Here is a 23,758-nt window from a genome sequence, read left to right on the forward strand (position 1 = left end):
TGCGGCCGAGAGTTATTTCTTGGGCGCGACTGGATCGAAGGCTGCGTGTTCATAGCGGCCCGTGACAGTTGCAGATTACATAACCACAGGTAACGTTAAGCCTGTTTGCAAGGACGCCGAGGCTTGCCTGCCGAGTGCTGCTCTTGGTTAATGTGTGTTTTGGGGGTTAGGGGCAACCCCGGGCAGTGAGCTGCCCCCACTCGTTTCCAGATTTTTTCTAAACTGATATGAAAAGGTCGATCTTTTCACTGATTGGCTTGGACAGGCTTTGCGGTGCCCTCACCCGCTTCCCTGTCTTACCTGGGGCCGTCATTGCAACATAAAAATGAGGGCTTCCTGCGGGTTGCCAGGTTTTTATATTAAATTGTTTGTTCGTTTGACTGGAGAGCAGAAGCGCTGTTTGCCTGAGTCCTATGTCAGAGCAGGGCCCTGTTTCCGGGCTTTTAGGCCACCTGCAGTGAGCAGCACGTCAGGAGCCGAGCAGAGTGAGCCGAGCAGAGTGAGCGGAGCAGAGTGAGCGGGGCAGAGTGAGGGGAGCAGAGTGAGCGGAGCAGAGTGAGCCGAGCAGAGTGAGCCGAGCGGAGTGAGCCGAGCGGAGTGAGGGGAGCGGAGTGAGCGGAGCAGAGCGAGCGGAGCAGAGTGAGCGGAGCAGAGTGAGGGGAGCAGAGTGAGCGGAGCAGAGTGAGCGGAGCAGAGTGAGCGGAGCAGAGTGAGGGGAGCAGAGTGAGCGGAGCAGAGTGAGCGGAGCAGAGCGAGCGGAGCAGAGCGAGCGGAGCAGAGCGAGGGGAGCGGAGTGAGGGGAGCAGAGTGAGGGGAGCAGAGTGAGGGGAGCAGAGTGAGCGGAGCAGAGCGAGCGGAGCAGAGCGAGCGGAGCAGAGCGAGGGGAGCAGAGCGAGCGGAGCAGAGCGAGGGGAGCAGTGTGAGGGGAGCAGTGTGAGCGGGGCAGAGTGAGCGGAGCAGAGTGAGCGGGGCAGAGTGGGGGGAGCAGAGTGAGTGGAGCAGAGTGAGCGGAGCAGAGTGAGGGGAGCAGTGTGAGCGGGGCAGTGTGAGCGGGGCAGAGTGAGCGGGGAGCAGAGTGAGCGGGGCAGAGTGAGCGGGGCAGAGTGAGCGGAGCAGAGCGAGCGGAGCAGAGCGAGCGGAGCAGAGCGAGGGGAGCAGAGCGAGGGGAGCAGAGCGAGGGGAGCAGAGCGAGGGGAGAGGAGTGAGGGGAGAGGAGTGAGGGGGGCAGAGTGAGGGGGTGAGCAGAGTGAGCGGAGCAGAGTGAGCGGAGCAGAGTGAGCGGAGCAGAGTGAGGGGAGCAGTGTGAGCGGGGCAGTGTGAGCGGGGCAGAGTGAGCGGGGAGCAGAGTGAGCGGGGCAGAGTGAGCGGGGCAGAGTGAGCGGAGCAGAGCGAGCGGAGCAGAGCGAGCGGAGCAGAGCGAGGGGAGCAGAGCGAGGGGAGCAGAGCGAGGGGAGCAGAGCGAGGGGAGCAGAGCGAGGGGAGAGGAGTGAGGGGGGCAGAGTGAGGGGGTGAGCAGAGTGAGCGGGGCAGAGTGAGCGGAGCGGAGTGAGCGGAGCAGACTGAGGGGAGCAGACTGAGGGGAGCAGAGTGAGGGGAGCAGAGTGAGCAGAGCAGTGAGCGGAGCAGACTGAGGGGAGCAGACTGAGGGGAGCAGACTGAGGGGAGCAGAGTGAGGGGAGCAGAGTGAGCGGAGCAGAGTGAGCGAGGCAGGGGGAGCAGAGTGAGGGGAGCAGAGTGAGCGAGGCAGGGGGAGCAGAGTGAGGGGAGCAGAGTGAGCGAGGCAGAGTGAGGGAAGCAGAGTGAGGGGAGCAGAGTGAGCGAGGCAGAGTGAGGGAAGCAGAGTGAGGGGAGCAGAGTGAGCGAGGCAGAGTGAGGGGAGCAGAGTGAGCGGGGCAGAGTGAGCGGAGCGGAGTGAGGGGAGCAGAGTGAGGGGCGGCTCGAGTTTGCTGGGATGTGGGTAGGGTTGGAGAGCCATGCCAGACTGGTTCTCCAACTGGGGTCCACAGTCCCCCAGGGGGTTTGTGGCACATGGCCAGGGGGTCCCTGAAAAATTATAGGCCACATTGTTCTGATAGATTTTTTCTTTTTAATTAATTAAATATATTTCTCATTCATTCATTAAAATCATATAGAATATGAATGACAAACTCATAGCCTATACAGGGGCGTGAGAAATAGGCGTTATATGAAATTATTTGTTCGATACCTATGTGAGGGGGGTCCTCAAAAAATGTTCTCCCATTAAAGGGGTCCTTGGTGGAAAAAAGTTTGAGAACCCCTTATCTAAGGAGTGAACTAATTCCGTCAGGAAGGTCGGGCTGTATCACGGGCATTTCGTCATGGGCTGTGGCTCACTGCCTGAGGCGGCTGGTCCAGGGGGAGAGAAAGAGCTGAGCCCTCAGAACCATGAGTGGGGAACTGATGGAGGGACAGTCGGCCATCATCATCAATCCCCCTCCATCTCGAATTTTGTGGTGACATATAAATGACTCGCCACAATATTATCATGTTGCATTGGGTGATACTGATAGAAAATTTGTTGCCTGTTGTTACCACCCCCCCAAAGTTGAAATGAGATATGCTTCCTTGCATCAAAGGAAAATGGGCTCTAAATCACAGTGCATCTACTGTCCTGGAGCAGCTCCTGATGCTGGGAACATACTAAATAAATATATAAACGAATGTTTCTACAGGGGTAATCCAGGATAATTCCTGCCTCGGTCCCTTGCCACGGAAGAAATGGTATAATCCACTGGCGGTAAGAACATTTGGGTAATGGGAACATGTTGTCATCCCTATTATTGAAAATGGCAGGCGTGCTATTTTAACAACAGCCCCAGCTGCGCTACTGCGCTACTCGGAAACAGATGTCAGGTCTGCGGCTCGCGAAGGCTGGGGCAGCCGCGCAGGGATGTGCGCCGCCGCCGCCGCGGCTAGCGTGCGGGACCCGCACCGCTTCTGCCTCTCGCGTGCGCCTGGCGCGACCTTAAATTTCACGAGACCTCTTGTCTAGGGGGGGCGTGCGGGGGGCACCTGTCGTCAGGGGTGTAGCGTGAGATTCTGGGGCCTGTGCAAATTCCGCCTCTGTGAGCCCCCTTTCCCTTCTTAGTCCGGGCCTTTTGACGCCCCCCCCCCCCCCCCCCCCCCACCTCCCTCCCTCCCTCCCTCCCTCTTTCCCTCCCTGCCTGGGCCCTGAGTAATCAGTTCCACCATCCCCCCCCCAACTGTGACACCCCTGCCTGCCATTACCCAGCATTCCCGGCGGCCCCCTGTTGAACGCTTTTGAGTGGTGCTGAAATGAAAGAGATGGCTGTCCAACACGGCAGCAGTCAGGTGTTTGAATAACGTGTCGCTCCAGCCTGCCAGGAGCGGGTCATCCTGGTCCATTTGGACCAGCTTCACCCCGCCCCCCTCCCCCCCCCCTTGCTGTGGGAAAGGGGCAGAGTCCGCCTTGGAGAACAGCCCTCTCTAAACCCCGCCCCCTTCCCAGCCCCTGACATGTTTGAGCCGCACGTGACCGTTGCTGTCTTGCTGTTGGCCCGCAGAGAGCGCGCGGAGAGCCAGGAAGCGAAGACGAGCGCCGCCCCCCCCCCCCCCCCCGCTGCTCTGTGGTGGGGGGCCGTCTCTCCTCGGGGCATTGTTCTGACCCACAAGGCAGCGCTGGACCACAGGGGTCCTAATTATGACATTCCGCATGCTTGGGATTCTCCATAGGAACAGACAGTGTACATGCTATGTACGTGACATGTTCCTGCTCACATGTTCCATTTTCTTCCATGTCTTGGTATAGTCTTAAGTGTGCTGGTTTTTTTTTTTTTTTTTTTTTTGTTCGTTCTTAGTTTGTTTTTGTCGCTCTGGAAAAACTAAAAGACGTGACGCTAACTGGCTCATTTCCTGATACATGGAAATGCAATTATTGTATTATGTATTAACATCCCATTTGCACTTTCTGAATTTTGTAATTTAGTTCCCTGTTTTCCAGTGGCCACAGGCAAGAGAAAGTTGCATTATGTTTGATTATTCCATATCCAATAGCTTTTATGAGAAGATGCAGAAATAATATAAATTAGTTTCCCTGTTTTTCAGTTCTGAGTTCAGCAATTGATGCTTTTAAGTAAAACACATTTTCTGGGATTGCGTGTTGCTAGTCCATTTAAAATGTTTGTGATTCATTCATATTTTGTTAAAAGAAAAACAAGCCTCGCTGTTTTTTAAGCACTTAGCCAATGTTTTGTATTAATGCTGAATTAAATGACGCTAACTAGCCAACATCCAGAGAGTTGGTAAAGAATACATTAACTACCTCAGTTGGTAACTGAATCTGTGTCTGTGTATCTGTGTGTATCTGTGTGTATGTATGTGTGTGTATGTATGCGTCTGCGTGTGTGTGTCTAACGGCGTGCGTGTGTGTGTGCGAGCGCGCGCGCGTGTGTGTGTGTGCGGGCGCTCGCGCGCGTGTGTGTGTGTGTGTGTGTGTGTTGCTGCTGATGGCCCCAGTGGTGCTGCGCACACCAGAAAGTCCAAGGAGAGGATGGTGCTACAAAGCCTGTCCGACTGCATTTTTGTCCCTGTGTGAATGGCAGAAAAAGCATGCGGTACGCACGCAGTTTCACCAAATCCATCTGCGCTCACCATCACTCTGCTCCCCCACGTCGGACCTGTTCCGCTGGCAGGGCAAACAGGTACAAGGGACACATTCCTCGGCTTGTTGTTCATTTAGCCAAAACACGAGCTCGGCTATGACATCATTTAGAATTGTGTTTTCTTGCAGTTGCATTCTTATTGTATATTGCTTGTGAAATGAGCCTCTTTGGGACAAAGGTTTGTTAGCCTTGTAGTCATCGTGTTGGTGACACGGGAGACAGGAGTCCTGTGTTTATAGTAAACCTTGCTCTGCGAGGTGAAACCAGATCCTGCTTTACTGGTTCCTTCTCTATTGTGCGTATTCCCAGATTGCTCTGTCCTGACTATCATCCTCACAGTAATAAAACGCAGTAAAACTCTGAGCTAGAAAATTATTAATGGGATGTTTTTCCCCATGATTCATGGTTTTTTTCCTCTGGATATCTGCATTGTCAGGTTTATATAAGTAATGACTTGCATGCTGTATTTTGAATCGGCATGCAGTGCTAGAGCAACACGAGTAGTATTTTCTCACTACATTGATCCATGGACCGTTCATTAAAAGGAAAATGCAGGACAGACCTTTTGACAGATTCCAGCACAGCTGAGTTTGTTGGGTTTTCCATCGAGTCTGTCACAGCATCTCCCGTCTGTCCGTCACGCTCGGCCCCTCCCCTTTATCCTGTGAAATGCAGTGCTGTCCCGTGGCCATTAGCGACTGTGACGGCTATCATGACTGGAGGGTGCGTGCAGACACCGGTGGATAAGGGCGGTGCGTGGGGCGAACGGCATGCTGGTTCCTGTCTCTCGGTACTATCAGATCTTGTCAGGTTATATCTGTTTACTGTGGCCTGAACCCGACTGAAGGCTGGGGAGAATCCTAGGTCACCCCCCATCCCCCTACTCCTCATTGTATATATGGTTACTGATTGGCAGGTTTTGCTGAGTAAACTGATCCATTTTTACCTTTAGACAGCCCAAGTTTGACAGGCCTGCGGACAGGGCGCATTTTGATTGGCCGTAGATGTGTAGACTAGTCTCCTGCGTGTAATTATTTAATAATATGCAGCGTGTTCCAGGTAAGCAGGCCTGGGAGGGCAGGGCATGGGAGATAAGGTAATTGGTATCCGTTTGAGAAATAAAAAAATTAACAAAACAAATGACTCACCTCGCCCATGTCTGTAAAGGTAAAGAATGCAGGTGATCACCTATTTAAAAAATTTAAATAAATAATAATAATTCACCTACCAGTTGTTCTATCATTTATTGGGCTTTTAATTTGGTTTAATATAGCAAAACGTATGCCTTTTGTGGCCAGAATGCTAATAAAAATAAAAGTAACAATGCATATTCTAAGAAAATCACATGCTCAATGTTGTAGTCCAGGTGATATGGTTGCAAATCTCTATTGTTGAAGTGGCTGTGATGTTGAAGTTTCCATTGCTATGTCAGAATGTCTGAGCACTTATACGTGAAACTTCCTTCTATATGAAACATTAGACTTGGATGAGATGTGTCCTTGTGTCCTTAGTGTTCTTTCCAATAAATATTGCATTTGTGCTCTGTGAAAATGATTTTATTTTTCTTGTTTAATTGCTCGTTAAAAAAAAACATACACAACCAAGTACATTAAAATGAATGAGAATAACACAATAAAATAGAGAACGTATTCCCATTGTGGGACCCTTATTGGCTAGATGACTGGGCATGCTCAGTTCACAGAGCATTTGATGGATGGAATACATTGGGCGTGGGTGACATACAGTCGGCTGGTAGAGACCATAGGTTTGAGTGATGTGGGTTTTAAGTGCATGCAAACGGAGGGAGTTCCATGTGAGGTGTTTCACTGAGCTGCGAGTCTGTGGTGAAACCGGGTCAGTGGCTGTGTAACCATGTGGGCGATGGGGGCAGACCGGGGCTCGGGTCCTGCTCTGTTCTCCATCCCTTTACCTCCTTATTCAAACTTTCACTCACACGCGCTCTCCATCTTCATTGTCTTTCTTCTCCATTTGTACCTTTGTCTCGTTTCATTCCTGTCTTTCTTTACCTCGCTTTCCCTAATTGCCTCCCATTCTTACACTTCTCTCTCTCTATCTCTCCCTCTCTCCCCCTCTCTCTCGCTCTCTCTCTCTCTCAGCTGAGGGCAACAGCTCTGGTAATGATGATAGAAATCCAAAGTGACAAGCTGATTTGCGTTTGTGTGTTACAGGTGCCTGAAAGAGACAGGGCGGAACTGAAATAGAGTGCTCTCATGAAGGCCGTTTTTAACGGAACTGTTGGGCCTTGCTGCCCCGCTTTGTGTAGCCTACTCTCAGAAGGCTACACAAATTATTAGTGCGCAAGTCCGTTCCAGTCTAAGGATAGCATTGCATCTACAGGATACCTGTTCGGAAGCCCCTCCCATTCTTGAACATGGGAGGGGCTTCTGAACGTTAGATTTTGAACACTGAGAAAGGGGAACGGCGTTGACCATTGATGATTAAACATTCTTAAAATGCTTCAGTGGCCTGGGCAGTGTTGGATGCAGGGCTGCCCTCCTTACATAAGAGGCCAGCCTGGATTAGTACTTGTGTGATTTGAGCTGGAGTGACCCCGATGGCTCGCTAGTCCTCTCTCTCATTCTCTCATTCTCTCTGTCTCTCTCTCTTGTTCTCTCGCTTTCTGTTTCTCTTATTCTCTCTCTCTCGTTCTCTCATTCTCTCTCTGTCTCTCTGTCTCATTCCCCCCCCCAGCACTTTGAGGTGTTGACGGTGAGTGCCAGTTTCTGACCTGTTTTGAGGAGCATCAGCGGTAACCTTTCAGTCTCTCTTTAGTGCCATTGGCTGTACAGATGGAGTGTGAGGTATAGCTGACAGGCTGGGCCTCTGGTTAAGCAGAGCGAGGGGCTTTGAGTAAGCCTCATCATCGCGGAGGGCGACGGACAGGCCGTGGTTTACCTATCCCATAATCCACTGGGCTTCCTCTCAGTTCTCTCTGAATCGGAGGCCCTAGACTGGCAACCGGTGATCAAATTTTCTATCCATCAATCAATCAAATTTTATTTATGTGGCACGTTTTATTAAGGATTTGTCACAGTATGCTTCTTTGTATGCCCTGTCCTATACCCTTACAAAGTGTGTGTGTGTGTGTGTGTGCACGCACGCGTGTGTATGACAAAGAGAGAAAGTGAGTGAGTGCAATACTGTGTGTGTGCGTGCGTGCATGCATGTGTGTATATGAGAGAGAGAGAATGAGAGAGAGAGCAGTCGTGTGCGTGTGTGTGTGTGAGAGAGAGAGAATGAGTGAGAGCAATAGTGTATGTGTGCGTGCATGGATGTGTGTATATGAGAGAGAGAGAGAGAGAGAGAGAGAGCAAGAGCAGTAGTGTGTGCATGCATGTGTGTATATGAGAGAGCAATAGTGTGTGTGTGTGTGTGTGTGTGAGTGAGAGAGGAGAGAGAGCAATAGTGTGTGTGTGCATGAATGTGTGTATATGAGTGAGAGAGGAGAAATAGAGCAATAGTGTGTGTGTGTATATGAGAGAGAGAGAATGAGTGAGAGAGCAGTAGTGTGTGTGTCCTGCTGTGTGGTTTCATGGTGAACTGTGACCGACGCCTTGACAGCAGCGTTCCAGTGGGAACTCAAACAGACAGGCCTCTGAGCCACGGTTCCAGATCAGACGCTGCGTGATTGACGTTTCTCTCCAGCCAAAATTCCGGCCTGTGCCCCCACCCACCCCGACCCTCCGTTCCCATCCCCTCCATGTTCCTTTTGGCACCAAAAAAAAAAGAGAAAGAAGAAAACAGACCAATAATGCTTCCACTATAACGCTTGCCACCGAGGACCAATCCAGTGCCGTCATTCGCTTGAATCCGGTTCAAATTCTAGCCACCGCTGGAGTGGCTTTCAGAAGGCTGGGTTCACAGAGGAAACTGCCGTTGTTCAGACTGCAGGTCAGGGACTGGGCTGTGCGGCAGTGCAGGTGGCAGACGGACCTCTCAGCCTCTAAACACCGAGTTTCACCATTTATGGCTCTCCAGATTTTCTCCAGAGTGGGGTATTAAACATGGTCATATCTTCTAGAATGTAGCAGCTTTATATCACTCACTCTTCTGAAGTCAGCTGCTTCTATATAATATCTGACACTTGTCATTTAGCTTGCCTTTTGTTCTGTTTTTATGTTTTAGGGTTTTTTTTCCCTCTCTTTGTGTTGAGTGTTGAGTGATGTGCGTTAAGCTTGTGTTAAGACTGCAAACAAATTTAAGTTGCGCTTAATGGCGGCGTTCAGTTGTTTACATTCGGAGCTTAAACATCCGACAGGCCGGCCAGCCTCCTAAATCCCAGATCGTTCATTCAGGCAAAGCCCCAGCAGAAGGTAATCCCACTGAACTGCTTGGCGGAGATCGTAGCCGTGCCTGCTCCAGAAATACTTGGGTTCTGCCATTCTCACTTTTTCTTTAAGGAAACGCTCTTCTTTAAGGGATCGCTCTTCTTTAAGGGATCGCTCTTCTTTAAGGGATCGCTCTTCTTTAAGGGATCGCTCTTCTTTAAGGGATCGCTCTTCTTTAAGGGATCGCTCTTCTTTAAGGGATTGCTCTTCTTTAAGGGATCGCTCTTCTTTAAGGGATCGCTCTTCTTTAAGGAAACGCTCTCGTTTCATTTAAGGGAGCAGTCTTCTGTACGGGATCACTCTCCTTTTAAGGGAACCCTGCCTGTTAAGACTTGTATGCCTTAATATGTTGTAAATGTCCTCAACTATGGAAATATATTGTTAAAACCATACAAGATTTCAGTTATTTTTTTTAAATGCCAGCCTTTAATAGAAATTTTGAGCTATGGAGGTTGCCATTATTTTAGACGCGCAATGCACTTTGATTAGGTGACGTAAGATGGTTGCACTGGAGGTTAACTCCTTTGTTTTGTCCAGCAGTTGCAGTTATTAATAGTGGAAAAAAAAAATAATGCCACAGAATATGTGTGTGTGTTGTGATACACACTATCTGTGAATAGGGTGGATTCAATAAACTTATCTTATCTTAGTGTATCTTAGCATATCAGCACGTATTATCATTTAGGGATTATGCATTTAAAGGAGGTATTATCATCTTAAACCGATGATATCGTAACGTTATTATTGATTCACAGTGTATATATTGCTCTTCCGTAAGGGATTGCTCTTTAAGGGATCGCTCCCCTTGAAGAGGTCGCTCTCCTTTAAGGTGCCCCTCTCCTTTAAGGGATCACTCTCCTTTAAGGTGTCCCTCTCCTTTAAGGGATCGCTCTCCTTTAAGGGGTCACTCTTCTGTAAGGGATCGCTCTCCTTTAAGGGGTCACTCTTCTGTAAGGTGTCCCTCTCCTTTAGAGGATCGCTCTCCTTTAAGGGGTCACTCTTCTGTAAGGGATCGCTCTCCTTTAAGGGGTTGCTCTTCTGTAAGGGATCGCTCTCCTTTAAGGGGTTGCTCTCTTTTAAGGGGTTGCTTGTCTTTAAGGGGTCACTCTTCTGTAAGGGATTGGTCTCCTTTAAGGGATCACTTTTTGCAGGTACTTGGAGTCAGTCTGCTTTTCTCTGTGTTGTTTTACCTCCTGGGGTTCTGTAATGGTGCAGCAGGACTGTCTGTGCAGTTCTGTTTCGGGATGGTTTTTGCACTCTGCGTAACCGCTCACCTCATTTATGTCCTCTGGGTATGTGCAGAGAGACCAGGGGCATGTGGATGTCCCAGATGAAACTCTGCTCATGGTGAGAGCCCAAAGAAAAAAGAGCGGTACATAGTCGTCGTCCCCCCCCCCCCCCCCCACTTCTGTCTGAGTGCTGTCCAGACCCAGACATCATGTGACCCCTTCATCTGTGCTCGGGGACATGTCAGAGCCCATCAGATCCAGCAGAGGAGATTCAGAGTGCTGGTGTGGTCCAGTCTGAGGCCGCAGTGCTGTCAACTCTTCCCGTCCTCTACGTTCCAGCCATGAGCAAAAATAAAAAATAAAATTTAACTGGTGAAAATGACGTGGCCGCTGTCGTACAGCTGAACGGGCAGCGGTAGTAATGAAGCACCTGAACCTTTGACCTGTGGGTCGTGGGTTCGGTTCACATACTTTCCTGCGGTGCCATACCCATACCTCAGCGGCTGCCCTATTTGTGATCAAAATCGGTAATCTGGTAAATAAGCTAAGAGAAAACATAAGATGCAGTTGCCCAGCTGGTACTCGCAGTTTTGGCTGAGCCGAACGGCTGATGTGACGCTAACGCTATTACCGTCGCTCTCGCTGCCTCTCGGTTTCGCATTGGCGGCGGTAGGGCTGAGGACTGGAGGTGCGCTCGGCCGAGGCCGCGGAGATCGGCCGGTGCCGCCGCGAATTAGCCGGCCGTTTGATCCAGGTACCGGGAGGCTAGGGTGTCTCTAATTCGATAACGGCGCACTCTCTGCGCTCGCAAGAGTCAGCTCGCCGGGCCGTGAAAGGGAAGTCTGCATGTCTGCCTGTGTCACCTGATCCTCCCACACATGAAAACAAGCGCTTCCCCCCCCTCTGCTTCGCCCCTGGGTTTGTTGCGTGTTTCTCCCTGTTGAGTCCTGTCTGCGCAGAGGGGTCTACACGTTCAGCAAAGTCGGCTAATGATCCGATGTAACTAATACTCAAGCAATGTTCAGTCATCTTAAGATATAGCCTGCCCGTGTGGCCATTAATAGAGGAATGTTGTGATTCAACAGCCAGAGATCTTGTTGAGCTGCTGATTAGTAGAATCAGGTGTGTCAAACTATGGTTGGAATGAAAACCGACTGGTCAGTAGATTCCCAGGAAGAGGGTTGGGCAGCCCTGCTCTAGACTAACAGTTAAAGATGTATAGGCTCATTCCAACTTCAGTACAGACATTTTAATAGAGCACACCACAAAGCTTTTGCTTCCGTTAGGGGAAAAATATACAAGCAGTCTAAAATGTACAAGGGTATTTTTCCGTAGAAAGAACCGGTGTGTCGTTTTACACCTGACAGAATCGAGCCGAGAACGAAAGTTTAATTTAGTTTTGGTTGTTTTGAGCAGCAGGCGTCGAATTTGGTCTGACCTGGTCTGACCCCGCCGTGGCCACCCGCCCCCACGCCCTTCACGTTGCCCACAGAAGGCCTGCCGCAGTGAGAGAATGCACTTATGAGCAGCATTCCTGCCTCTGCATTTAACTACAGTATCTCTAACCCCGTAAATCCCTCACTTAGTGCTCTTGAGTTAGTTGTTTGGTCTTCATTCTTTTGACAACGGAGAATGGAAGGAGGAAGGGTTGCTTTGTTTTTAGTGCATATTGTTCTTGGTACATATTGTATTTCTGGTGTGTCCTGCTCAGATTACATTTAAGCTTGTTGTCCCTTTGCGACATTTGTTTGTTTTCATTTTCGATTTTAGGATTTTTTTAAAAAATTGCAGGTATACTTGCATTCCTGTCGCAAAGCCTGCATATGCTTTGCCCTTTAAGAAATATGAATGTGATGAACAAGGCGCCTGAATTCTACATCTTCAATGAGAAATGGTGGTTAAAATGTAGCCCTAACCTTGGTTTGATGTTTTTGTGTTTTTATAATGTAGTTTCTATGGTTGACATCACCTTTATGGTTACTTCATGGGGGAGTAGGGCTTGTTTTATTCTACAGTCAATAATGTTGATTATGTAACATATGCAAGTACACAATGCATGTATTGTAGTCATCTCTCAAGAATATGAAGTTAATATGTAAAACATTAAATAAGGTAACAATAGTCATAGTAATGAATAGATAAGTATGGGGATACAGTTATCTATAATAAGAGAATTTAAGAATTTATTGATTTTAAAATATGCACAAGATTAGGATAAAAACTATTTCAGAACTCGGTATTTTTTGGCCACTGAAGCGCTGAAGGCGTGGCGCAAATGAGGTTCAGGCTGACTTTGAGAACCTGAACTCGCGTGCGCTCCTTGAGTTATTACCGAATTCCGATACCGCTCCTATAGCATGTATAAATAAAGACTGCTATTGTCTGAAAGGCAGGGCTGGGCCATCGCGCTGTGCGTCAGCTCCGTGCTCGTGACTAAGCGTCTGTGGCTCTCCGCTCTGGCCCCTTGCTGTGGGGAGGGAGCCGGGAGAAGCTGCACTGTGGCCTTTGGCTCTCCTGTGTTCCTCAGCCTCTCCCGCCTAGTTTATAGGCCGATTTGCGATAGCTCTCTGCCTAATTAAACACGGCCTTCCTGATCACGCCTGCCATAAAGCAGGGACGTTGCCCACACACGGGGCCTTGAGTGTTTTGTCTGACACAGCCCAAGGACCTGCTAGTTTCTCGTGTTTGGCGGTGTTGTGTACCGGGAGAGGCGTGTGGGTTTTTGAAACGGATCAATGTCCCCTGTATCAGTGCTGGGCGTGTGCGTTGCTAACAATAAACATCTTTCGGCATAAGCTGGCCGCCTTCCAGCAGGCCTCTGTTGCTAAATGGAAAGATTATGATTTGGCTCCAGCCGTTCGTTTCAGTGTTGCCGTCTTGCTCCCGTTGTGGTTTAGACAGGCTAAAATAGACGGCGCCTTTTTTTTTTTTTACTCCGCTAATTACTCGGCAGTAATTCGGAACCCGAGCCAATTAATCCCGTGCAACAGGGTTCTAATTAAGCAGCAGCGGAGGAGTGGTGGCCAGCTGAGCTTAACTGTTTTTTTTTCTTTCCGCTGCCGGTTTTCCGGTTTTACAGAAGCTTGCAGCCGAGTGCCAGAGCGCGGGGTACAGCGGCACCCTGATCCCGTACAAGTGCGACCTGTCCAACGAGGAGGAGATCCTCTCCATGTTCTCCGCCATCCGCACGCTGCACCAGGGCGTGGACGTGTGCATCAACAACGCCGGCCTGGCCCACGCCGAGTCCCTGCTGGCCGGCCGGACGGAAGGCTGGAGGAACATGATTGAAGTGAGTACCTCCTGCCCGCGCCCCCCTGCACAAGCTCCACCCCCTCCAGCACAAGCTCCCGCAGCACAAGCCCCACTCCCACAGCACAAGCTCCACCCCCTTAGCACAAGCCCTGCTCCCACAGCACAAGCTCCACCCCCCAACACAAACTCCACCCCAAACACAAGCTCCACCCCCCCCCCCCCCCCCCCCCAATCCCCAATTTAAACTCGGTGTCCTGGTGCTCTTCTTCACTTTGAGTCTTCACTGTGGTTTTGAGACAAAGGAATTACGGCAGAAGGTGTTAAAAGGACCGATATCTTCAGCCTCTTAGTTTAACGGGCTGGAAGCCCCCGCCGCAGCGCCGTCCCCGTGTCCTGCTGCTGGCGCGTCTCCCCCCTCCCGCAGGGCGCTGTGGCCGTTTCCGCGCGGCCTCCGGGAGCAGCAGATGTATGTAACCGGCTCGTTTCCTGGCTGCGCACCCGGGAGAGCAGTGTCTCTGGCCCGCGCGGCCGGATAGCCCCGCCCCCTTGCTGCGCGGCGAGAGCAAATGATGAGGATTGGAGCGCCCCCCCGCCTAACGGCCTTTGGCCCCCCTCCCGCATTCCCATCTGCCACCGCTCCAGCGAGCGTGGGCGAGGGAGCGCCCCTCACGCCTGATCCCCGCAGCATGGCCGCGACGTAGAGTCCCCCCCGGGGAGCGTGAGTCGTGCGGCTTCGGGCCCCGCCCGCGCCGAACGCCGCCGCCTTTTCCATGGCCGGCTAATACCGGGCGTAACCGGTTCTGCTCCTCGCACGTCGTTCACACGTTGAAGTCGCTCGAGGAGCAGAGAAGGATGTCTGCGAACAATGGCAGGGTGAGAAATGAATGGCCAGACTGTTCGAGGTCAGGAGACCTAACAGAAGAAGGGCTTCCGGAAGGAAGCAGCAATAGGCCATTCTCAAACCTTAAAGGGATACTGCAACAGAAAAATTCAGTTCTGGTCTTCCTTTGCCTTGAATAAATGATAATGTCGGGATTTGCTAGACAATGATCTTATGCTTGAATAAGATCATCAAAATCTTTCCCATTTTTGTTATGGGAGCCAAATTACTTCTCGTATGTCCTCATCAAGTGCAGATGAATCATTTCCTGGAAAATACACCCTTGTATAACAGTAGTAGCACTGAATCTGCTTTTCTCGCAAGGACAGAGTCCGCTTTGAATATTTTATATGAAATCAATTCTGTTTCTTTCCTACCCCATCCAGTATGCTCCCTCTTTGTTTGAGTAACACCCTTCACCCAGAACAGATGCTTAAAAATAACTAGGCGAGCGGAAAGAGACAGTATCATGAATCAGATGAGAGTAGCTATGAGGTAGTACATGAATGCAAGTCTGCCTTTCTTTCTTTATTTATTTCTGTGAGATGGGTGGACCCATTGAATGGCACTGGCGATTGATTCCTTGAAACGTTTGCCTGAATGAACCAAGCGACATGCTAGTCAGCTTCAGAAAAGTCTAGTGTTCATAGTGATTAAAAAATATTCTCTCCCCACCTAAACCATGCCATGCCTTAGCAACACAGCCTCTTCCTAATTATAAAAGTGTTTATGGAGAGCTACATGGAGGGTTATATGGTGTCAAATCTTCTGGAAACTAGGCATCATTACCACTTTCCTTCTTTTTCTAAAATCACATCCACAGACTTATTTAAATGAGAAGTGTTTTTTCATTTTCAAAAATACAAATATGTAGTGTTCGAATTTGGGATGGAGATGTTTTGAGGAAAAAAATACATAAAATAAAAGTGATATGGGGAGAGAGAAATGGCTCCTGTAAGGACCTGTCCTAAGTGTAGGAGTGCTGATCTAAAGTCAGGCTTCCTTTGTCCATGTCCTAACCTTATTAAGAGCTAAAAGGCAAAACTGATCCTAGACCTGCACTAGTACTCTGAGACACTTTGGAAATACAGGCCCTGGTACAGACCTGGGGGAATGAGTCCCTGTTTGGCTCTGCTGGAGAGAGTGAGTGACACACACACACACACACACTCACATCCTCACACACACGCACGCACAGACACGCACGCACGCATGAACACTTGGAGCTGCTTCATTGGCTACGGGAGGGAGGCTTGGCTCCTCACAGAAGAGCACTTGTACAGTCTTTATGGCTTCCTTCCTCGCTTTCATACAGGGGCTGCGTGCGATCGATTAAGCCTGTGCCATTCGGGCTCTCAAACGAGCCGTCGATGTGCTCAAAAGCACATCCACCTTGGCGCTGCATTTCTCCCGCACATCCATCTGTTGCCATGGCGTCCAAGACGAAAGCGTCGCGGCGGGGTATTTTTAGCAGGCCTAATCTGCATACTGACCTCGTTTCTCCCTCTCGTTTGGCATTAACCCGGCGTCTCGTGATCTCTCGCTGCGCCTCCGGGGTTGGCGGGCGGAGGTGACGGTCGGCGATTTGTGACCCCGTGCTTCCCCTCTCGCTCCCCCGCTGTTAGCGGCCGTAGCGGATTAAAATCGGGTCGGAGTTCAGCGGGCGGCGGCGCGCTTACCTCAGCCCGGGGGCGCCGCGGCCTCGTGGGACTCGTCACCTCGCCTCGCCTCTGCTTTCCCCCCCCCCCCCCCCCCCCCCCGCATTTAAAAAAAATATATGATTTTGTGAAGCGCTTCCTGTGTTTGGTCTTCCCGGTTGCGCGTGTCGCCGCGTATTCCTGCCGTTGCCGTGGTTTTTCTCTCTCTTTTTGCCTCCTCACGCGTCGTCCCGACGCTCGGCCTGGGACGGCGGCAGAGTGGCGAGCGGCCCGGGCCTCAGGCCCGCGCTCTGAGCCGCCGCGCCCCCGCGCGTCGCTGGCTGCGGCCCTGCCCTCGCGGCGAGGCTCTTAGCGCGGACAAAAGAGCCGCCGGAAAGCCCGATACACTCGCGTTTCACAGGGAAGAGCCCATCGAGACCCAGACAAAGGGGGCTTGAGTCGGCTCCGCACCAAAGTGTCGTCTTTCGGGATGAAAAGATCTCACGATGGCGTTCGTTATTTGTGTATCGTTATATTTGTTTGTGTTTTTATTTGTGTGTGTGTCCTCTTTTGTTGCGTAAGCCTGTCGAAATTTCTTTGTTGTTGCCGTTCAGCCCAGCAGACTAGAGCTCCTTAATTACTGCGCGATACGCGGCGTACACTTAAGCAAAGAAATTGGCCGGGTAATTCAGAGAGAAGAAAGAGCCTTTTAGAACAAGGTGCATGCATTGAGGGTTTCTCTTTGTTCTGGGGTGGAGCCTGGTATCTGTATGCAGGCCTCTGTGTCGAGGATGCATGCTGAAATGAAGTGTTGTCTGTCACGGCCCATCTACTGGGAGGCGGGAGGGAGCCTGGGCTCATTATCCTGAAAGCTTAGGAAAAGGCAGCCATGCCGGCTCCAGGGGGAAGCGCCGCACGGGAGAATGGGTTTTAGAGCCCAGCAGGGGAGGAGGAACACCCTCTAATGGGGTTGGGGAATTGTTTCTCTTGCTGTCGAACGTGCAGCAGCACACGCACCCCAGGGCAAACGTGGCTAATGCCTGTTCCAAGGCTCTGAGAGGAAAGCTCTCACTGAATGTGGTTTCAGTCGGTTTGAAATGCAATATAATGCAATCCTAGGATTTTATTTTTATCTATTCATTTTTTTATCGGTCTCCTGTGTTTCGGTGATATGTTAAACAGCAGGCTTGGTTACTACAGTGCAAACCTAAATGGATTATGGGTCAACAGTCATTCTGGGTTTTACTGTAAGGTGCATCGTTTTAGCAGTGCCGTGACTACGCGGGTCCCGTCGAACTCGGTGCCTTTGTCTCCTCAGGTGAATGTCCTGGCGTTGTCCATCTGTACGCGCGAGGCCTACCAGTCGATGAAGGAGAGGCACGTGGACGACGGACACATTATCAACATAAACAGGTACGGTGCATCTCCCGCACATGCACCTCCGTCTTCATTCTTATTTTTTTATTTAACCTTTATTTACCCAGGGTAGGTTCGCTGAGCACGGATGCTCATTTGCAGCAACGCCCTGCTTCACACTCGTGCACATTCACACCTGGGAGCTGCCCAGTACAACAACACAATCCTCTATTGTTGGCCACTGAGCAGCTCCACTGAAGGGAGAGAACATTTTTTTTTAGCCGGGATGATTAGGTGGCAAGTTTTTTTTGCCTTGTCTGGAAGTACATATTAAAACCGATGTGCTTCCTTAGCACGGTCGTTCATTTAGTGTCTTCCCTCCACGTTGAAAGATGGACGTGTCCCGAACCCTGATTGGATGGCCAGCAAGACAAAAACCCCAAAAACGCGCCCGTCTAGAACTGCAATTAGGTCTGCGCTCTGTCCAGACAGACAGATCACACAGTGACTCAGGCACACAGTCAGCCATTTATCTCTGATTGCTCCTCCTCTGAGTGGTGCTCGTCCATCCCAAACATGAGCGATCGGGTCTGTGTGCACAGTACACAGCGTCTGCTCTGGATAAAAACCGACCCATCGCCCAGCCGCTCTGCTTCCTCTTGTCAACTGTGTGCGCTCCTGAATATTAAATGTGGGCATGAATAGCAGTATCCTGATGATTTATTTAAAGTCTTTCAGACGTGCCATGGTCATACAGTGCTGAAAGAAAGTATTTGCCCCCTTCCTGATTGCATATTTATTGCATATTTGTCGCAATGAATGGTTTCAGATCTTTAGACAGAATGTAATATTAGACAAAGGGAACCCAAGTAAACACTAAATACATTTTTTAAATTATTATTTCATTCCTTTAATGAAAAACATTATCACCACGGCTAACCAAGAGAATCAATGCTCATCTCACACTTTCAGACAAATGCCTGGATGATCCCCAACCCTCTTGGGATAATGTTCTATGGACAGATGAGTCAAAAGTGGAACTTTTTGAACAACAGTGGTCCCATTATGTCTGGTGTAACACAAATACAGTCAAACATGGTGTCAGTAGTGTGATGGTGTGGGGATGCTTTGGTGCCTCAGGACCTGGGCTATTTGCCATTGCTGAAGGAACAATTAATTCTGCTCTGTACCAGAAAATTCTTAAGGAGAATGTCATCTCTCCAGTGATCCAAAACACAAAAGCAAGTCCACATATGAATGTCTGAGAAGAAACAAAAAGTTTGAAGTTTGGAGTGGCCTAGTCAAAGTCCTGACTTGAACTCAATATAGATGCTGTGGCAGGACCTGGAATTAGCAGTTCAGGCTTGAAAACCTACCAATTTGTCTGAATTAAAGCAAAAGAAGAGTGGGCTAAAATTTCTCCACAGATGTGAAAGATTGATATAAAATTATCGGAAGCATTTTGTTGCAACCAGTTATTATGTTTGGGGGGGGGGAAGGGCAATTACTTTTTCACATGGGTGATTTGAATGTTTGATACTTGAACTTTTTTTCATAAAAATTTTAAATAAAAATTTTAAAAATGTGTTTTGTGTTTACTCAGGTTCACTTTCTCAATTATTACATTTTGTCTAAAGATCTGCAACTATTCAGTGTGACAAATATGCAATAATGGAGGAAGTCAGGAAGGGGGCAAATAGTTTTTCACGGCACTGTATCAGATGCAGTATTTATCTTGCCTTAATTTAGTTTGTTCTCTTCTCATTTTTGTCATGACAACCATGTTACTCGTATCCAGAGCTTGGAGTTTCTTATTTGATTATCTTTTTCACGGTAGATGTTTCACATTGTTCACTTTAGATTAAAACATTGATTCAGTTACAAGACATTGTCAGGTCCAATAAATGTTCTCAAAATGGATCAAGCTCAGGTCAGAAAAACAACAGAGGAATTTGGATCGGATTCATAAATGTGCCTGAACATTGTGAATATTTCTTCCTTATCTCCATGTCTTAGCAGGTGTTTGTCATTAAAGACTGTTTACAAAATGTCTGGTCGGGAACAGTCATGTTTTCTGGAAATTCACTTATTTTTCCCCTCTCTGAACAAGATGTGATTCACACGAAAAAGGCACCGATCATTTTGTACATTGTCTCAGCATGGGTGCCGAATTTTGACCGGCGGCTTGATAACCCCCCCCCCCTCCCTCTGCAGCATGGGTGGACACAGGATGGTGGCCAGCGCTGACGAGCACTTCTACTGCGCCACCAAATACGCCGTGACCGCGCTGACCGAGGGGCTCCGGCAAGAGCTGCGGGAAGCCAAGAGCCACATACGCACCACGGTAAGAGCTTCTACACCAGCCTGAGTAACATACACACCACAGCAAGAGCTTCTACACCAACCTGAGTAGCATACACACCACAGCAAGAGCTTCTACACCAACCTGAGAGCTTCTACACTAACCTGAGACTACATACACATTACAGCAAGAGCTTCTATACCGACCTGAGAGCTTCTACACCAAGCTGAGTAACATACACACCACAGCAAGAGCTTCTACACCAACCTGAGTAGCATACACACCACAGCAAGAGCTTCTACACCAACCTGAGTAACATACACACCACAGCAAGAGCTTCTACACCAACCTGAGTAACATGCACACCACAGCAAGAGCTTCTACACCAACCTGAGTAACATACACACCACAGCAAGAGCTTCTACACCAACCTGAGTAACATGCACACCACAGCAAGAGCTTCTACACCAACCTGAGTAACATACACACCACAGCAAGAGCTTCTACACCAACCTGAGTAACATACACACCACAGCAAGAGCTTCTACACCAACCTGAGTAACATACACACCACAGCAAGAGCTTCTACACCAACCTGAGTAACATACACACCACAGCAAGAGCTTCTACACCAACCTGAGTAACATACACACCACAGCAAGAGCTTCTACACCAACCTGAGTAGCATACACACCACAGCAAGAGCTTCTACACCAACCTGAGTAGCATACACACCACAGCAAGAGCTTCTACACCAACCTGAGTAACATACACACCACAGCAAGAGCTTCTACACCAACCTGAGTAACATGCACACCACAGCAAGAGCTTCTACACCAACCTGAGTAGCATACACACCACAGCAAGAGCTTCTACACCAACCTGAGTAACATACACACCACAGCAAGAGCTTCTACACCAACCTGAGTAACATACACACCACAGCAAGAGCTTCTACACCAACCTGAGTAACATACACACCACAGCAAGAGCTCTACACCAACCTGAGTAACATACACACCACAGCAAGAGCTTCTACACCAAACTGAGTAACATACACACCACAGCAAGAGCTTCTACACCAACCCCAGGTTCACTGTCACCGTGTGAAGACACGCCTGCTTTTCGTTTTCATGCACGCTTGTGATTCAGGAGTGTGTTTTTACACGCACGTCCTGTTTATCTCTTTTCTCCTTCGCTTTCGGGTAAATGGGTATAAATCTGTGTTTGTCATGCTTCCACGCGGGAGGTAATTTCCCGCTTTGCTTCTCCCACAGAGTATATCCCCGGGAATAGTGGAAACTGAGTTTGCCTTCCGGCATCACAACAGCGACCCAGAAAAGGCTGCTGCTGCCTACGAGAGTATAAAGGTGAGGGTGGGGATGGGGGTTGGGGATGGGGGTTTGGGGGTCGTGGGGGGGCGATTGGGTCAGACATTGGATTTCCATTACGCGGTTCACACTTTTTGAGCTGTCAGCACATTTTGCATACCTACATTTTTTTTCTTTCTTTTTTTCAGTGTTTGAAAGCAGAGGACATAGCCAGCACTGTCACATACGTCCTTAGTGCTCCTCCACATGTTCAGGTAAGCCGCACTCCTGTGTTTCACACGGCCTTTGTTTTAGCCTCTTATTCGAAGCCAAGACCATTTCTGTTTTAATCCATATGCCGTCTAAATCTCGTGTATTGACCAATGGTTTCGTTAGCCGGCTCCATGGAGCTATTTTTGAAACCTTTCATCACATTTTCTCCAGTAGTATAAAAGCTCAGCCCATCTCTAAGATGATAAGCTTAGCTTTTCCTCATGTTTGTTAGAACATGTATTCCTTTCATTTTGGCCGTTCCTTTCGTTTGAACTGAAAGTGCTTACATTTCTTGTACCTCAATTAAAATGCACATTCAGACAGGAAATGGTGACAGTGCCGTTTCTTATGTACGTGCACAGGAGGAAAGGAATATTCCAAATGAGATTCCATTCAAAGACAAATATTTTTCAAAGAAATCAGCCCAGAATACTCTTTGAAAAATTTTGTCCTTCTGCTTCTGAGACATTTTCTCCCCCCCTCATACCCAGATTGGAGACGTGCAGATGAGGCCAGTAGAGCAGGTGTCATAGCAACTGAGCAGGAAGCCGCTGGTGCAGCAGATAGAGCCAGCAGCCTGGGTGACTCCCTAGCGACCTCTGCTGGACAAAACTAGTTTTAAACTGGATTGGAAGGATCAGATTTTTGGAGTTCGGGTGGTACATAAAACCTCATTTGAGTACAGTGGGAGTCTGATTGGTCTCTTGGGGACACTACAGAGTGATTTGGAGTGCTGCAGGGAATAGATCATGTCAGATTGTTGGTGTTTTTTTTTCTTAAGCCTTTCTTTATAAAAATGGATAAATAAATGAATGAATGCCTGCAAAAGGAGTACGAAACTGGTGTGCAGCACTCCTGAGCTGTGTGGCCAAGTGCACGGTCATTATTACAATGGGAAGGTTTGCCATCAGTTGCACATATGTTTTCTTTCGGGTTTTTTTTTGTTTGTTTCTTTTTTGTTTGTTTTTTTTCAGTCATATTACATATATGTTTAAGAGTATAAATGAAAGTAAACACTGCTGTTAATGATTACTATTATTTTATTATTTTTATAAATATATTTAGATCTTTGATTGTAGTTTGATGTGGTTCCATACCATAACCATAGGGGAACAATCCATTTTCATTCCCAAACTCTTCTGTTTTAGTACTGGGCATCCGATTTGTCTGTCTGTCAACAAGCATGACGCTCCTGACCACGCATTGGTCTCGCACATCCCATGGGAATCCTGCATTAACCTGTTAGCCATGGTGAAGGTGAAGGTTTGTGGGCATTTCTGAACTCCCCTTACCTTTTATTGCCCCCCCCCCCCCCCCCCCCACCACTCCATGCCAACCATGTAACAGAAATCAGTTTGCACTTTGGAACCTGCTGAAAAACCACTAATGTCTTTAGACACAATGTTTCTAACTGAGAAATGGGCACGTGTATAATTAAAAGTACTACTCGTGAGTGTGTACTGTAATCATAGGTATTCTCAATAAAATTAAAATAAAAACATTTTATTGCTACTTTGCTGCCGGCGGCTTCTTGCTTTTGGAGTCCTTCTTTCGCGTCCGTTTCGATACTGAATCGTCAAGGGAAAGCGCGCTGCTGTATTAACAATGGACGCTGTCTTCAAAGGCGAGCATTTGTTGTTGTGAGTGTTTGGAGTGCCCTTTCAAGACCTGCATCTATGAGTGCTCATTATGAATCTCACAGAGGATGAAGATTGCACTGCATGCAATTCATCTGGCCCATCTCTCTGGATGGACAGATTCTGTTTCTTACACTGGGCACAGAAGGCCTTTTTGTAAGTGTTTGCACCTCTTAGCCTGTCAACCATTGATAATAAAAGGACACGTTTCTTGGGACCCTAATGAGCGTATGACTCAAAGCGTGACGGGGACTTTAAATAGCACCCAAGTTGTTCTTGGTATCGCCGGGTGAGGGGTGGCAATACGTGGTGATAAGACACTTCATGACAACTTCCTGAGCCCTGCTTGCAGGTCCATGCCACAAGGGGGCGGTCTTTCACGTTTCATAATAAATCAGAATGCGTCTCCTTTCCTTCATGTTAGCACATGCAAACTCTGGAAACCTATGCCTATGCTCACAGCGGTTTTGCATGTTGTATGTACATATGTGGTTTGAAATATAGCTGTGTAACTACACAAGTATACACAAGTATTGGGTAAGTAAGGCCTGGCTCCCAGTCGGCATTGTAATTCATCCCAAAGGTGTAGGGGTAGAGGTCAGGGCTCTGTGCAGGCTAGTCAAGTTCTTCCCCACCAAACTCAACAAACCATTTCTTTATGGGCCATGCTTTGTGCACGAGGGCATTGTCATGCTGAAACAGGAAAGGACCTTCCCCAAACTGTTGGGGAAGCACAGAATCTTCTAGAATGTGATTGTATGCTGTACAGTACAATTGATGCCTCAAAATTCTTCACCCTAAATGTCATTGTATGCTGTGAGATTAAGATTCCCCTGCACTGAAACTAAGGGGCCTAGCCCAAACCATGAAAAACAGCCACAGACCACTAT

The 23,758-nt window shown here is 48.7% G+C and overlaps 1 protein-coding gene across 1 annotated transcript in view; it reads left to right on the forward strand.

The window, feature by feature from the left end:
• The window catches only part of dhrs11a (dehydrogenase/reductase (SDR family) member 11a), a 32,223-nt gene extending 9,480 nt beyond the window's left edge, over positions 1 to 22,743 (forward strand). The window contains exons 2-7 of the mRNA XM_035435310.1: positions 13,301 to 13,510; positions 17,309 to 17,403; positions 19,561 to 19,690; positions 20,926 to 21,018; positions 21,168 to 21,233; positions 21,723 to 22,743. Coding sequence (XP_035291201.1) covers positions 13,301 to 13,510; positions 17,309 to 17,403; positions 19,561 to 19,690; positions 20,926 to 21,018; positions 21,168 to 21,233; positions 21,723 to 21,764 — 636 coding nt within the window. The 3' untranslated portion in view covers positions 21,765 to 22,743. The remainder of the gene's footprint in view (positions 1 to 13,300; positions 13,511 to 17,308; positions 17,404 to 19,560; positions 19,691 to 20,925; positions 21,019 to 21,167; positions 21,234 to 21,722) is intronic.
• Positions 22,744 to 23,758: the final 1,015 nt, after the last annotated feature.

The sequence above is a fragment of the Anguilla anguilla genome, chromosome 9 (genome assembly GCF_013347855.1).
Source record: "Anguilla anguilla isolate fAngAng1 chromosome 9, fAngAng1.pri, whole genome shotgun sequence".
NCBI lineage: Eukaryota > Metazoa > Chordata > Actinopteri > Anguilliformes > Anguillidae > Anguilla > Anguilla anguilla.